General features: G+C 31.4%; 1 protein-coding gene across 1 annotated transcript; it reads right to left on the reverse strand.

Annotated features, from left to right (window-relative positions):
* Positions 1–8,587: 8,587 nt before the first annotated feature.
* Positions 8,588–16,186, reverse strand: LOC112800486 (uncharacterized). Its single transcript, XM_072237967.1, has 7 exons — positions 16,006–16,186; positions 15,832–15,912; positions 15,656–15,709; positions 13,220–13,658; positions 12,180–13,102; positions 10,540–11,757; positions 8,588–10,263 (listed from the first exon to the last, which is right to left on the reverse strand). Exons 1-7 carry the CDS (start codon positions 16,184–16,186, stop codon positions 8,588–8,590), a joined length of 4,572 nt encoding a protein of 1,523 aa, XP_072094068.1.
* Positions 16,187–18,369: the final 2,183 nt, after the last annotated feature.

The raw sequence follows: 18,369 nt of genomic DNA on the forward strand, positions 1-18,369 counted from the left end.
TTTTAGATGATGAATTTTTGTGTCAACTTTATTTTAATTTTCTAGAGACATTATTGATGGTAAATACTAGAGAGTAAGAAAAAGGGTGATGAGACAGTAAATGCTATGTTTGATTTCTTGCTATATATAGTTAAAAGTTGGATTTAATATGATCAATGTATATTATTAACATTTATTTTTCAATTTTTTTATTTTTACGCATAAAAATGATAAAGGGATAAAACAAACTAATGACTTTTAATAAGTTTTATGTGTTATTGAAATAGAGAATGTAAAAAAAAAAGGTTTAGGTAACCCATGGGTTGGCCCTAGGGCTTTTGGCCCATGAGGACTTTTGGCCCTGAGGGCTTTTTAAAAATTTGACCCTATTAGTTAAAGGGCTTTTTATTCTTCTGGCCCTATAAAGAAGGGCCAAAGCCCTATAGGGCCTAACATATTGACACCAACTTGTTTAAATTCAAAAAAAAATTGTATTTTAAAAATTAAAGTCCAAAAATTATGTTTTGAGAAATAATATATTTTTTATTTTATTATTGAAAAAATCCCTCAGGTTGACCCCATGAAATTATATATTTATATTTAAAATATACCTTTTAATAAAATTTATGATAAATTATTTACTTTTATACTTCAACTTTAATAACATACTAATTAATTTTTCTCCAGATTTTTGTAAATATTGTTGATCCCAAGTTGTACACTATTAACTTTTGGTAAGCTATTTTCATTTCTCCATTGTTTTGAGAATATTTTCTAAGAAGCCAATATTATTTTTATATGTTCGTTCAGTACATACTTGTTTGTAAAATGCTGATTTCTTTGTCATTATTTAATTATTTTTCCTTTCTATAAAGTTGGAGTGTTTTTGTTGAGTCTTGAACCCATTTTCTTATTTAATCATATCTTAACTTGCTTAATTTAATTATCTGCAGATTAAAGATTTAAAAAAAATGAGAAAAATTCCTAGCTTAATTAAAAAGAAAAATCAGAAATTGTACCTATAGTTTATGCCAAAGTTGAGCAGTCATAATTCACAATTCAGATTTTTACCTTCATTGAAAATTCTTTTATGCATGTAATTTTTGAAATTTGAAATTTTTTCTTAGGAATTGTTTTTTTTATTAGACATCTTGCATTTATTAGGTTCTTGATGTTAATAGTAGTCATGAATTAGCACCATCCAGCACTTGAAATTAGGTTTAAATCTTGATGCTAATAGTTATTTTCTTGAAAGATTATAATTTCATCTATTATTGTTTGTTTGAATCCAGCACTAAATGATAAATATTTTTATATCTTATATTAATAGATTGTTGTTCATCTTCAGGAAAATCAAGCAAGCAAGTAAAAGTTTGATAAAGAAATTTAGAAATTCATATCAACAAAGTATTTTAACAAGTATAGTTTGTATGGCTACTAATGTTTTTTTTTATGTTCGGATGACATAGCATAATACACAGACATATTTGAGTTTGTTTCTGTTTGCCACACACATTTGATTAGATATAGAGAGAACAACAATAGTATTTTATTTTTTATACTGAATGGATGTACTTTACCGAAAGTGGCATGCATTTTAGGATATTGCATTTTCTGTACTGACTGCTCACCTATAAATATGACTAGTGGAAGGCCCGCGCTACGCGCGGGGCATTTGTGAATTCATTGTAAAATATTTTTATTATATTTTGAATGTTATTATACATGTAATCTATGAGTACCAAAAACATTTGTTATATAAAATTATAAAAATTTATTGTAACATTTTATAGCCTATTCTATTAGTGGCCCATTATTAATTTTTTTTGGACTCACATTAATAAATTTTTTAGGCCCAATATTTTTTCATTACATATAACCCATAACAGCACCTATTATTTATAAAAAAGGTTTAAAGTTACCCATTACCTACAAATTATACTAAAAGGGACAGTTAACGGTAAATTTTGTCCCCACCGCTAATACATATAAAAATATATATATAAATAGTATGTAAAATTAGAAGTTGAATTTAAATGTTTCATTTTTTGAAATATGAATACGTTAAATGAAACACAGTATCCAACGTTCTTGATAATAAATGTTAATGAACATAATAACTCCCTTTTCACCTACCAATGTGCTGCTTTCATTACAGCAAAGTTCAAAAAAAAAAAAAGCATAAACAACAGTTCATCAAAACTTCTTCCTTTCTAATCCACAGCAGCGAAAGTTCAGGAAGAACTTCACTAATTATCAGCATAAACATTGTACTGGGATATGAATTTCAGATCTGCAAGTCCCAGTGAGTGTTCCTTTGATTGAGATTGTTTTGCAATTGTTCACTTTCATGTTATCAGTTAAGACTGTTTGTCTTCTTCAGCTATAGCCATCAAATGATTTTGGTCCAAGGTAAATCTTGTAACAAATTTTGCAATTATCACTTGAGAAAAAAAATCCGTCACCTATTCATAACATGTATTGAAATCATGCCTTTGATTAGGATCTTCATGTATTTCTTAAACAGTATCTATATTGACTCTTCTCTGACCTACATACACTGGGTAACAGATAATGGAAAAAAATATGAAATGCTACACAATCTATCTTCAATATAGCTGATGCCTAAATGTTCACAAAATAAGTTTACTCATTAAGCAAATTCACTGCTTCATTGAAAATACATTCTTAAAAAATCCATTCGGTATCTCCATCCTCCAATTGAAAATTTCCTAAAAAAAGGGGAAAAAAACTGATATAAATTTTTGTTTTCACTATGAATGTATCTCTTAACTACATATAATTTTGGTGCTGAAGCAATATTATAATGCTTGATGTCAGTTTAAATCTTATAATTGTTAGGTTTCCATTATCTAATATAATTGGGGAAACTTATTTTTCTCTATGTATCATATATGGTGTGTGTATCTCACTCTTCCTTTATTATTTTTTTTGAACTGGTATTGACCCTACTGATAGTTTTCAAGCGTTGTTAGTTTGTTTAATAATGTTATGAAAGTGTAAAAATTCTGAAGTTTGTTAATGAATACTTGAATGAAACATTGAAACATGAATGAAATGTTTTGTATGGGAAGAAAGAGGGATTAAAAGACAGAGTAGAGGCAAATGCAACATGCATGTCTTGGAAAAAGGATATAGGTTATAAGTTTAGTGTGCACTGCAATCTAGAATTTACTTTTGATCTCTAATTTGGTTGAAACTGGGGAGCATTTTTGTGCTGTTGACAGAGAACATTTCCTCTTTTTCCTTCTTTTCCTATTTTTGTATAGAGGATAGCTGTTACTTTTCCTAGGATTATAATATCTTTCATTATTTTATACACGTGAAGCTAACAATACTTTTAGATTCCATCCAGTGTGAACATTTTGGACAATGCTTTCCAAAGTTAATCCTCAAACATGGATCTTTTCATGTAATTAATGCATGATCATAATCTAACTAATACCCTTACAAATTCATTTTATTGTGGCTGAGTTAGCAAACCTATATCTTATATCTCGATCTACACCTAATCATCATATCAATTATCTTCAATTTTCAATTCTCAAACTTAATTAATGTATGATTTATTGACAGAGTTAACAATCGATTTTTCCGCTTAGTGGAGACTGAAACCAATCAAGTTGTCTGCTCTTGTTAAAATCCAAGTAAGTCACTTATATTCTATGATACTCATAAGTAGCTTATATTATATGTGATTTGTTTAAGTGGCATATGACCTTTGATATACAGATGTACTTGATAATAATGGGTAAAGGATTTTACCTCTATTTTCAGCTCAAAACAAAAACAGTTTTGTTTTCACTTTCAAGATGTGAAATTCCTGCTTAAAGTGACACTTCCTCTAAGAATTTTAACGGTTCATTGATATATTTAAGGTTTAAGTACTCTATTGATCTTTATAATTTTGCGAAGTTTTTAATTAGGTATTTATACCTTCTTTTCCTTTTAATTGAGTTTTTGGACTGATATTTTTTTTTAACTGAGCCCCTACACCTTTTTTTTCTTTTATTTGGGTCCGTGCATCTTATTTTTTTAGTTGGGTCCCAGTAAAATTAAGTCAGTTACTGTCAAGAGGGACCTAATTAAAAAAAAAATTAGTGCAGTAATCCAATTAAAAGAAAAAAAAGGGATAGGGGCCTAATTAAAAATCGTACAAAACTATAAGAACCAACAGAATAATTAAACCCATATATAATAATAAGAAATAAGATCGAAACTTATATTATTATATGCTTGTTAAAAATTAATATTTTTCCAACAACGACTGTTTTATATAATTGCTTAGGCTTTGTTTGGTAAAATTTTTACTTTTCCAATGCGACTTATGAAAGCTGTATTTTAAAAGACAGTTTTTTAAAAGTTGCAGCACTTGCGTTTGGTAAAATCAAATTAAAAATGACTTTTAATAAGTATAAGTACCACAATTGTGTTTTGTAAAACAACTTTTAAAAATTTAGAAGATACATATTTATAACGAAAAATAATTTGTTGCTTTAAATTCTTTAAAATTTGATATAATATTTTAAAATAAAAAATTTATAATAAACATAAACATAACAAATAAACTCTTTATTTTTGAACATTAAAGTTTTATATAAGTATTTGTGATAAAGATGTATTTATGAAGATTAGGTTGAAAAATAAAAAATAAATAAAGATTGTGTTAGAGTTGGTGAAGGTTAGGATGAGAAGTTAGAAATACATGAGGATTCCAATGGCAATATCATGGCCAGAAATATGTCCAGGAAATATGTGCAAGAAAATAAATAAGATTTGGTAAGCAGAAGTCAGTTTTAAAAAGCTCCCTCTCAGATTCTTTCGGAAATACCCTAACTTTTAGAAGCTGCAACTGCAAGTACGTACAAGTACTTTGACTCTTTAATTTACCAAAAACAAATAAAATGAGGTGTTTGTACCTTTAAGCACCTCCTCAAAAAGTTTTACCAAATAAAGGCTCAGTCCTAAGGAAATTTTTTTAATAAATTTTTATTGAAAGTTAATATATGTTATATTGACAATGTCTTTAATATGACTTACCAATAGAAAAAATCCTTTAATGTTGGTTTAAGAAGATTTTGTCGTAACATATTCAGTTACAAAATAATAAACTTATTTGAGTTTTCTTCTCTGTAAATTTGGTATATTGTTTTTAATATTTAACTAATGCAATCTAATTCTACATTAGTTATGGGGTTACTGTTGGCAGAGAAGACATGTTAATTATTTATGAAATTCTATAAAAAAATGTGTCTTTTTATGAGTAAGTGTTGACACATTTTAGTATTTTATGTTAAAAATTTAAACATTTAGAATAAAAAGTTGTGCACGATTTTATGCTTTTTCTGAGAAAACAGTGCACATTGACTGATTTTATGCTTTCTCTTAAAAAGTTGTGCACATTGATTGATATCTACTTATTCAACCAATAAGAGATGGGTTTTATTGACCCAAATTAAATTCTATGATATTTAGAACTAACTCCACATTCATCAAATATATCCTTTTGTTAGTTGAGAATATTTATAGGACGAAAATCAAGTTTAGCTTCAGGTAGACAGTTCTGATAATATCATGTAAAGTGAATTTATTTTCTATCTACTACACATGTAACAACCAAAATAACCGGTTAAACCGGTAGATCACAATAAAATGAAAAGAAATTTGTGTCATATCAGAGCCAATTAACCTTTCTTCACCATTCACGAAGACCCTGGAGCACCCTAACCGTCCCCTGCAAAAGTTAGCATAGTGGTCTCTACATTTTTTGAACTTCTATTGGATTTCATTCTTTTTGTTCGTTGTTGGAGCTCATCAAAGGGTGAGAATCAGGATTTTTTATTGACTGGTATGGCAGGAACTTTTAAAAATCTGTGTCGACCGTAGGTACAGATGATATATGCATGAAAGATGAGTTTTTTGCTGGTTATTTTATGTAATAAGCAAGATGAAAACTCCGACTCTACCAAAAAAATTTAGTTTAGTTTTCGAAAATATAGATAGAAAAATCATTTTTTGTATGATTAATCAAGGAATTTATGTAGTCAAGTTAACAAAGACTGCATCCAATTTGAATGATAGCTTTTGATCAATTGTAATGATGGAGTATTTTTTATAGAAAATTTACTTCACCAATTTCAATAAAATGACTAAAGGTTTGTCTTTATCCATGAATACTAAACAGAACCGGGAGGGTTGGAGTTTGGAGATGTGACCAAATCAACCTAGTTCACTGCTTGAAGATACAACTTTTCTGGGTGACGATAAGAATTGTGCTGATTTTGTAAAGGTAGATCCACTTCCTTCTCGTCTACTTGTATATGGAATCTCATACTCTTTTTCTCTCTTGATCGGTGATGACATACATCCTTGCATCGTGTAATAGTCGGACTGTTCATTTCATTTACTCTCTTTAATTGGCATCACCCTACACTTGGTTGTGAGTTACATGATTCATTGTTGATTTGTTCTTTAGCCGTGTTTATAACTTGGAAAATATGGACCAATCCAAAAAATTTGGATTTTATAATAGTGGTTGTAGGTGTTGTATTTGCCCTCATTCAATCTCTCTCGGTTATTTGAAGTTATTTTTTCGGGAAAAAAATAATCATGTCACATTTTTTTTTCTAATTAAAAATTCAACTCAGAAGGTAACCTAAAATTGAAGACTCAATTCGCTGGAATGTTATCTATCAAAGAATAAAAAGAAATCTGAAGACTATTTACTTTATTTGATATTTCAGCTATTTTAGTTATCTATTCTAGCTTCTGTTGGTGTTATATAATGTGTTTAAAATATAAATAACAAAGTCAAGCTTTTTGCAACTTGAATATTTATCTTGTGAATGAATTATTAATCCCTTAAGTGCAAGTAGTTGTTGTTGTTGTAAGAATTTGTTGATGTACATTTTTTTAAATGGAGAGTTGAAATCTTAGGCTTCAAAATGGAGGCCCCCTGCTTTGTGAGAACCAACAACCATTGAATATTAACACTACATATTTACAATGTTGTTCTTTCCATTTGATTATTGCATAGCATAACAATGTCAATGTGTTTCGCAGTAGCCCACCATGTTATGCCGTTATGCCATTATGCCACTTATCAATGTCTTTGGAGGTGATGTGGTGTCGCTAAGCGGATTGAGGCAGTTTTTATTACAAAAGGTTATTTTGCCAAACTAATTTGTGTCTAACGGATGTTCTTAAATAGATTTGACCACTAAATCAGATGAGGTTGTATTAGAATTCTTTTGTATTGTGAAATGATGACCTATGAACTCTGAAGGGGATTAGTTTTATCATTCCTTCTAACCCAAATTTTGGAAGACGGCAAATAGTAATCTATGGCTTGATGTTTTGGTAAAATGAATGGATTAGTTGAACCATTTAGCAATCCAATGGATTGTATGCTGCTTAGAGACATATTAGGAATATGCGAAGTTATAGCAAATAATTAATGTTTATAAATTTTTTTAGGAAAGATGTGAGAATGATTAAGTATGGAGAATTATACTGGTGTTAAAAACATCTTTCAATTTTTTTTTTGTGAAATGAGGCAATAACATTTACGCAATAGAATGGTAACTCAAGATCAAGTTATTCCCTTTTAATAATAGTTCTTTTGAGTGGTCATGTTGAAAATAAATTAAGAGAATAGTTGATATTGTGCTAGAGAAAGGAATCAGTATTGCTACTTAAACGATTTATTTGGTCTCGATGTTATTGTTAGCAATTATTGGGTAATTTAACCATTCTGAGTCTAATTTACAATTGTTTCATTTTGTCAATAAATATTTACAGCTTGGAGAATCTTCTAAAATGATGATTTATTCGTGTAAAAGCTGCTGGGATGTAGTCTCGAATGGCACATGTTGCAACGGAAGTGTATACCCAGAAACGGTAAAGTATTTATGATTTTGAAGTCTTGCAAAATTAAGTTAATATGATTGACAGACACTGATAGATATGACATACTTTGTTGTTGGAAAACTTGTATTTGTTGTGATGACAGTTTTGACGAATAAATCTTGACATTAATATTAGATAAGTAGGTGGGTGTGCGGGCGGCTCTAATAGGAGGTTAAACAAAGACTATTTAAGTTTTTGAATGGTTTAGGGGTTGGGTGCATGTTGGTTATGCAGCAAATAAAACAACAAAAAGAGAACTGACATAATAGCATGAAAATGTGATAAAACTCCATACGAACTAAGGTACAACACATCTATTATTGGAAAAAACGATAAGATTGGTGCCTACATTAAAGACTAAATTCCATCCATAGAATCCTTAAGCTGCAATGGTTAATTGTAGGCCGCAGCTGTCATTAAGTCATGTGGAATATCATGCTACCAAGAACGTTGGAGTACTTAGCTCGAAACCTGCATCAGAATTTAATCAGGTGAGTATCTATAAATAGTACTATGGCTATGGAATACAGATAGATTGAATATTGATGAAACTGTTTTGACATTTGGTGGAAAAACATAATTGGTTAGAGCTACTATTGCCCAATTAATGAGATAAGGTTATAGTGGATAGTGGAGTCTGGTAATGCATACTCCATCTAAAACTGGTGATCATATTTTTTCAGGCAACATTTCTGAATACTTCCTTGAAAACCACATTGTCTGTCTCTTTGTTATCACCTTCCTCATGACATAACAAAACCTTTAGCCCCTTCTTGTGTGTAACTCTTGAGAGGGCAACATATAACTGACCGTGGGTAAAAACTGGCTTTTTTAAAATCAAACCAACTTTCGAAAGTGATTGCCCTTGGCTTTTATTGATAGTCATGGCATAGGATACCATAACGGGAAATTGTCTTCGTTGGAACCTGAATGGTATTCTGTGATCCGAAGGACTTAAGGTCATTCTTGGGATAAACACCTTTTGGCCAGAATTTCTCCCTGCTATGCTCCTTGCTTCAATGATATGTTTTCCAAGTTTAGTGATTACTAAGCGTGTTCCATTACACAGCCCGGCAGAATGATCAATGTTCCGCAATAGCATTATAGGTGTCCCAACCTTCACAGTTAACTCATGATTTGGTACTCCAGAACACTTGATTGTGTTTAGAAATTCAGGAGTATGTATAGATGCTAGCAAGTCATTGTTGGCTTCTGTTGCACAAGCTTTGTCAGAGCTATAATATGTTATAGTTTCAGCTGGGTTCAAGCTCATCATATATTGGTTTATCTCATCCACAATTTGCAAGGTCGGTGCTAGTATGGCTCGATCCTCTGCTCTATATTCAACATTTGTTCCTCTAAACATTTCCGGGTAAGTAGCTTTACAAATAGCTACAATAGGATCATCCCAATCATTAATTAGGATGTCATCCGGGATTTTTACACTATCAACTCCATCATTAGATGTACCATATCTTCCATCCCCAATAGCCAATATCCAATCTGCAAACTGCTTTAACTCCTGACATGTTGTATGGCTCCCGTTTGTTTGTAGACGCATATTTTTTGTTAGAGATAAAATCTTGCAGCTGTTCCATATATACGATGAATTTATCGTTGCATTGACAATTTCCTGTCTAGTACCTTTCGGTATCACAGGTAGTATTTGACGAAAGTCACCTCCGAATACAATTGTCTTCCCTCCAAATGGCTCGTTGAGGCTGTTAGAATTCTTGAATCGTAAGATATCTCGCATAGTCCTATCAAGAGCTTCAATACAGTGCTTGTTTACCATTGGTGCTTCATCCCAAATGATGAGTTTGCTTTTAATTAATAGTTCAGCTAGATGACTACCTTGCTTTATGTTGCATGTTGAGTACTCATCTAAGTTAAGTGGAATTGCAAAGCGTGAGTGTGCTGTCCGCCCACCTGGTAATAGAAGAGATGCTATTCCGCTTGAGGCAACAGTTAGTACAATTTCGCCTTTAGATCTCAATGCGGAAGCCAAGGTCTTCCAAACAAATGTTTTTCCTGTTCCACCATATCCATAAAGGAAGAATACTCCCCCTTTCCTACTATGAACAGCCAACATGATTTCTTTGTACACCACTTTCTGCTCATCTGTCAATTGTTGTAAGTAAGTAGCATGTTCTTCTGCTAATCTTCGCCTATCATATCGAAGCTCATCACATATCAGCCGATTAGTCCCACTTGCCATCAACTGCAATGAACATGCGTCCATGTTTGGGAACGGCATTGTTGGGAAATCCTTGAGGCTCCTGTTATAGATATTCATTATGTTCTCAACATCTATTAGAGTTAATTCCTTTAACTCTTCATCTGTTAGGTGCAAATCTGTACAAAGAAACAAAAACCAAACCATTCATTATAATAAAGTGTTCTTATAATCCGTGTAGAATAAAAATAATTTATTAAGATATGCTCCGATTATATCATGTTGTTATTCCAAAGTAACTTTATGCACATGTGTACACGACATTTGAAATTTCTATGTAAAAACCATGTCTAATTTAATTCTTTAGAGATTGTATTAAATAAATATAAACTCAATTTTTTAATATTAATAATTGTATCCCAAAACTATATACATAACTTAAACATGGTGCTTACCAGGGTTGTCGAGGAGGGTTCTTTGACGATGAAGTATGTCATCGGATAACAAACTCCATGTGTTTTCCCATACATGTTCAGGCCTCTCCATTGAATTTGAAAACAACAATGTCGCAAAGAGTTTGCGCAAAAATATTCCTGAACCCCAATGACTTGCTTCCTCTATTGCATCGATATATTCTCTATCATCATCTAGAAGACCTCTTGCATAGCATGCATCTCTAAAGGTTGGGTACAAAATTCCATCAACAGTCCTGATATCTTCATAGCATGTAGGTCCTTTGGCAAAGTTAAGTAGTAGCCTTAGATAGTATACTTCCCCAGATCCAGGTGGTACAAAGAAAATCCTGCCAATAACCGAATGAGATTTACGTGGACACCATTCCCTTTCTTTAGCCTTCCAAACAAACTTTGTAGGAAATTCAGCATAGGTTAGGGATCTTGCTGCAGAATATTGTTTATTTGCATCAAACCATCCCAAAAACATAGATTCTTTAATGGAGGCTTCTCTAGCAACATCGTCTATGTTTTCATGGTCTTTGAAAATAATGGTTTGCTCATTCTCCAAGTGGAACCCCAGCCTTACAACAGAGGGATCTCTATAATGGAGATTGTATCCAAAAATTCTCCAAGCTGCTTCACATGGAGATATGTATCTACAATCATAATACATGCTAACTTCATCAATTTTGTCATCTTCAGGATCTTCAGTAGCACTCCTATAAAAAGAAGCTGTAACACGGTCATTTCCTTTGTTCACATACTTAAATAAGTACTTAATTGACCTTGACTGATTACACCACTCCACATTAATATGTGCTCCATATTTCAATAATAATGATCTATTGTGTGGTACGACATATCGGTTGTCAAGATCAACACCGGACTTATTTATTGTTTTGTCATCATCTCTTCGTCTATATATTGGATACCCATCATCATCGATTGTTGTGGTGTCAACAAATCTTTTAGGAAAGTGGCGTATGCATTTGCCATTCTCCATGCATGGAGACTCTTTCCTAAGTGTACCACATGGACCATGCATCATGTGTTTTTCAACAGCTTCGTAATATTCTTGATCTTGGTACTTGTCCGGTATCTCAGCTGAAATAATTTTGTCTATGTCATCCGCAGTTGGATACTTATCATCCCGATGAAGGAAAATGAGTATGTGGGCATGTGGGAGTCCACGTTTTTGAAATTCAATGGTATAAACAACTGAAAAAATACATAATTTGTCGTTAGTAATCTACAAATAACCCTAAAAAGAAATCATATTTCAAATGGCGCAGATAAATTTTCTACCTTATTGAATTCATAGAAATGTCTCCCACAGTAACCGCATTAACTTGTAATTTAAGAAGTGTGTTTGAAAATTATTTAACATCCTTTTCCACCATTATATTTTTATTTATGTTTGAGATAGCTAAAAATGGACTTTATAATTTTGGAAAACAATAAATTTATTAATGACAACAATTGTGAACTAATAATCTAAACTCTAAGACAAAATATTCTCTTTGATGCTTCATGCAATCTTTTGTCATGAAAGTCCTGAAACATTGTTAAATAGGATGTTCTATAAATATTTTCTTATATTAATAGCTTGAGAATATAGAAGATGAGTTAGAATTGATAACCTGCACAAACTCTACCGAATATCTTGTTTGTTTTGATATCTTTTATTAAATGATCCAATTTCACTTTGAAAGCCCTGCAAATCATGTCTGGACGGTCTTCTGCATTTAGTTCTCTGTTTTTTAGGAAGTCTTCCAGCTCAGGCCACTTAGGATTGCATGTGAATGTAATGAACAGATCGGGATAACCAACCACTTTACATATAGCCATAGCATCTTGGTAGTTTTGGATCATATACCTTGGTCCTCCAGTAAATGATGAGGGTAAAATAATTCTTTTACCACAGGATGACGGTCTAGTTTCTCCACTTAAAACAGCTTCTTTAATTCCCTTGTACATCTCACATCTGAACTTCTCTTGATCAAGACGTATATAATTTAACCTTGCTGACTCAATCATGGAGTAACCATCAACCAGAAACTGTTGGAACAATCTTCTTGAATATAGTAATGGGGATCCATCAGCCAATCTCTCTTGTATTCGGAAAGCAAAGAATTCCTTCATGGATACCTCTTGTCTTCCTTTTCCTTTATTAGCATTACTCTTATTGAGGGGTATCTCTTCTTTGTATCCATCCTCTCCATAGGGAAACAATAACGGATATTGTAAGCCTAAATATGCAGGATTAAGTTGAGTAATCCGTTGCAATTTATGACTTTGTGTCTCTACCACGATGTCCCTATCAGTTCTGTTTATATCAAAATCACCCACAATCAAAGCTGCCACCTCGTTGGTTGATGGTAAATTATACCTTCTACCATCCTTGCCTCTCTTACCCAATAGCCTCAATTTCACCATTGATCTAGGCTCAACACTAATTGATTCCCTAACCATGCGAAATGCTTTGACCAAAACATTATGCTCATCAAGCATTTTCTTCAAGTCTCTGACAATATCTTCGTGAATTTTATTGTTCTCTTCCCCCCTATATATTAAATTAAAATATAGAACAGAATGAGTTACAAATATCGAGTACGTCTTATAATAAGCAATAGGTTTTCTAATATATTATAGTTGTAGATAGTTTGGTTTGATTACTTACCTGATAACAGCGATACGATTTTGCACCTCATTTTGGGTATCAAATACATACAGTTGTGCAAATTTAGCAGGACTCCCTACTTTGGGTATCAAACTACCCATCAAGTGATAATTCTCACCACATAGAATAAATGTCGGTGGTCCCCTTTTGGAATTGATATTACGGTCAACCTTTGCCCCCATCGATGTGAATTGAAACATACTATTATAAGTCCTTATGTTGTCACGAAAGTGCTTGCTTTTGGCATCATCATTGTACAACAAATCATACAACACTTTAGGAGCATCCTGTAAGTGTGGAATCTCTACTTGCCCACCTCTACAACAAAGTGTATATTTGGGATCACTCGTATTGTAATGTTTTCGGATTCTTTCGTCATACCAAAACAACGCATGACAATATTCACATTGATAGCGTAGATCACCCATGTGCCAATATTCTGCAAATGATATTAGAACCACACTTTTATTTGATCTAATTGATAAAATTATTAAGAAATGGGCCTTTAAAGTAATAAATAACATTAACTACATAGTACCCGTATGTTCTTTTGCATGATTAGCTTTTTTATTCCTTGACTTCCTGTTAATCACCCCTACAAATGGATCCCACGAGTTGCACCAGCATTGTGAGTGACCTCAAACATAATAGATTCATGAACAATTGATTTAAGTTAGGATTTTATGTTGACATAATACTAAATAATCACCTTCAGAACGTGTGTTCTTATTACATTGCTTTGCTACAGCAAATTTGGGCAACTTAGCTGCACATGTGGTTCTTTGGCATATGAGTTGAGTAAACAAAGAAATTCTTATAAGGAGTCCTCAACTCTTAAAGTGAAGTAGTTCACACACAAAGTAATAATGTCAAAAATGAGGTAAAATTACCTATATTAAGTTGACTTTGAGCGGATGAGTCCAGTTGAGTGTTGGCACCATTTAAATAATTCGGTGTTATCATGTGTGACGTACTGGCTTGATTTATCGTAGTAAATGAGTCACTGAGTAATTGGGAAAAATTGAGGGAGATACTGCCACCTGAGAAAATTGATGAATATAAGCATGGTAAACGAAATTTTGTATAATTCTATTAACATTTTGACTGATTCTGTTTCTTGTATAAAATTATTGGACCTGATATAAGCACAGTTTAGCTCATTAATGTGCTCCAAATTTTTTATAATTGTATCTTTTTGTTTTTTTAGTTTCTATTATGCAAACTACTGTAAAAGAATTATCAATATTATAGCATTAAATAGCCACGGTTTCTTTTGTCCAATATGAAGTTCATATCAAGTCTAAAAACATCATTTTTTGTCCAGTTATATGTGGTAGCTCATTTAAAAATGACTCAACTAATGGCTTAAAAGATATTGATAAGTATGTTCTTGGCTTTGATTCATTTTGTTTTTTTTTTTCATTGTGTGTCCCAAAACTATCCTTATTACTCTCTTGATATTGTGACAAAGGTTGTAAATGATTCAGTGTAAACCTCTGGATTAAACCTCATTACTAAGACATGTGATTGAACAAAAAGTTGATGGGATGACCCCCCAAAAAAAATGTTTTATTAAGAATTACACTATGTGAAAATTAATGATATGAGGATCATCTATGAGGTGAATTATCTGCAAACACAAAATTTAATGTATAATTACTTACTACTGCTTTTTACGGTGATTTGACTATAATTATTTCAAGTAAATAGCATTGAGAAAATTTAATTGATTTTCTTGTTAGAGAAAGTTTTCTTATTTAAAATAATTGATTAATCATGATATTGCACTACAAAGAGTTTTAAAGTTTTATGAAATTTATATTTTTTATAGCCATGTAGTGCATGATTTTCATAATGATTTAGTTAGTTTATTAAATTATGAGTCCCAGAAATTGGAGAAGGTGTTGAGTCAACATTCTTAATTTCAATTACGTGGACTTCATATACTTTCGTCATACATATATTGCTGGATGAAATAATATATTAGTTGATTAAGATAGAAAAAGACAAATTATTTTCTTTGATTACTAAATTAATAAATACATTTTCCTAGTATATATTTTTATCTATAAATTCATGTCATTCTCAAGACTAACGACACAATGTATGTTCCTTTGAAACATCTGGTTGGCCTAATTATAAGGTATCGATTATTCTTCTAATTAAAATTTATAGATTATCCATAATTTCTTCAATATTTCTGGAATTTATATTATACTTAACCGATACAATACATCTCATTATTACATGTTCTTAAGTAGTCTTTTTATATTCATTATTTGAAATATTATGAACTGAGTACGCTAACATAGTTCTTAATTATAGATTATTTGGATTCTGTTTTTTTGCAACCATGTGTGCCTTCCACTATAGTTATAAGGAAACAAAAAGCTGTTTCAACTTCAGATATACATTTACAAATAATAGATTTAATACCTGGAGATCCATGGGTTGTTGGACTCTCATAAAGGGTAGTTGTTCCTCGCATACCTTCACAGCGTATACGTTCAAAATATAATGATATGAGCAATAGAGATTAGCAAATTTGTGCAATGTCAAGTTTAATCAGCTTCCACATTTAATTAAAATTTACACTTTTAATTAAATTTAACCTTGTTGAAATTGAGTGGTGTTATAGTGCCTACTCTCAGCTAGTTTCAATGCTCTGACTCTTCTAGCATTCTTTTTTGTCTCTGATAGAAAGAAAAGAATAGTTTGTTTACATAGGTTCAACTTTGCTTAAATTCAACCAACTTGTCTAGGTCGAATTAGGAATACCTAAGTACCTATATCCTGTGGCAAGTTAGCAGTATTGAAGGGTAAATCTGCGAGAGCTGTTCTGCAATTTGTTGACCATTTGACTTTGCTATCCTTCTGATTCATAGCATGAGAATCTATTGTATAGGGCATGTTTTCCTTATCTGGATGTAGGCTTTGGTGTGGTGTGTTACTTAGTAATGTGTCCATTGTGCCTGAAATGATTCTCATATAATTTAATAACATTGCGAATTGATTTTACTAACTGAAATCCTTACAATGGTGATTACCAGTTGTTTCAATAAACCATCCCGGAAGGTGTTGTCCTGCCCCATCATGCGAACTGGTATGTGTTTCGATATTTCTGTTGGCCATCTTTTGACAGCTAGAATTGTTTTGAACCTTCCTTGACTTGTTAGAACATGTTTCTGCTACTGGTTGTGAAGTAAAACAATACAAATTATAAAATATATGCTGGTTTATCCTCAAGATATAAGTATAAAACACAAAGGCATAAATCTCATATACCACAACTTCATAATAGCTAAAATATTCTTCTTCTGTTCACAATGATTGGTTGAGATATCATGCTCTATTAAGCTTGAACCTGAAACAAAATTTATATGTTGTATAATTTTAGTACCTGGTTTTCTGGAGGAAGATGAGTTGCTGTTGTGTTGGATAGGCATTTTTAAATACTTTTCGCGTTGCTCTAGTATTCTCATCCTCTTCCTCTTGTCATTAATAATTATCCTTCTTTTCTTCCTGGCCTCTGAAGAAGGCATTTGCTCCATTGCTACCGTGTCTATCTAACATAACATAGGTTGAATGTATTTTAGGTTATGAAGATTGTAGTGCATCGTACTTTGAATACCCATTATTAATTTCACCAAGAGTTTTTTTTTTGACGAAGCTAACTTGTGCCACGTGAACCTAAAAGCTTATATTTGTAGGTAGACCAGGTTGGACTTAGTTAACTTAGAAATGATTTTTTAATAATAATATTGGCTAAATTTTCATTTATTGTGAGCATACCACTAAGTAAACATTAAGTACTCTTATAGGGATTATTCAATCATGTCTCAAAATATCTATTTTTATTCACAACTATATTTAACTGAGGACTTTAACATTTAATCCTCCCCATCTTAATTGCATGAAGATAGATCTTTGAGTCATATCACAGCTAGCATTGTATCTTTGTTTAAGGGTTTGTGACCATTCTCATGACTAAACTAACATTAGTTATTATATATAGGTACCACTTATTGATAACTTCCTATTATTATATTTCTTTAAAAGTATGAACTGTTTACCTCAAATTTTTTATAGATCATAAAAAACATTGAAAAATACGTCATGTACTAATGATTATATTACTATAATCACAACGGCACACATTTAGATTTTGTTACACATTTTTCCTTAAAAAATTATAAGTTATTTATTTGATCCTCCAAATTTAATTTTGTGAGAAGAGATCTATTAAAGAATGCTATGTGTTTTTTTTATTACTCTATCGGTTCCTTAGTTTCGCAAAATCTTTAATTAGGTCTCTTTTTTATTTTAATTGAGTACTTGCACCGGATTTTTTTTTAATTGAATCTCTACACTTTTTTTCCTTTGATTTGGGTTCCTGCAGCAATTTTTTTTTAGTTGGGTCCCTAAAAAATTAAGCTAATTACAGTCAAGAGGGGCCTAATTGAAAAAAAAAAAAACTGGTCTAGGGACGCAATTAAAAGAAAAAAGAACATAGAGACCTAATTGAAAATTTCGCAAAATTATAGGGACCAATAGAATAATGAAAACTTTTTTTATCATTCATAGTATGTTGATACTTGTTACAACAACAATTTGAGAGTGAACGCATAGATAGGTCCTTCCAAAATGTTTGAATTCAACAACTTAGCATGTTTGCTACTCTGGACTTGTATATTTTATCATGAAGTTTATTCTATAGCCAGTAATAATTTATGTAAAGCTAAATAGTAAAAATTATGAAATTATTGTAAATTTATTAATTTTGATTTACTTGGTTGGTTGCCACAAGAATAAAAAGAAAATAATTCATATTATACTTATGTAAGGATAATAATGTTGTAATTTCATTAGATTAATCACACAAACACACTATTCTAACCTAAATAATATACCAGCCCTAAAAAATCGATGACAACATAGCTAGGAAGTTAAATCATACAGACGACTGCCAGATTACTACATTCATGAACTAAACCCTCAAATATTTTAAATACAACAATTAGAAACAACACTGCTTAAGAAGACATTTAGTGAATGTTAAAGACTCATAATTCAGATTGAACACTAAATGTATACGTCATAAATACTTAAAGAACATACACAACTCTTCATCTAACACATTAGTGATACTT

The sequence above is a fragment of the Arachis hypogaea genome, chromosome 5 (genome assembly GCF_003086295.3).
Source record: "Arachis hypogaea cultivar Tifrunner chromosome 5, arahy.Tifrunner.gnm2.J5K5, whole genome shotgun sequence".
In the NCBI taxonomy this organism is placed as follows: domain Eukaryota; kingdom Viridiplantae; phylum Streptophyta; class Magnoliopsida; order Fabales; family Fabaceae; genus Arachis; species Arachis hypogaea.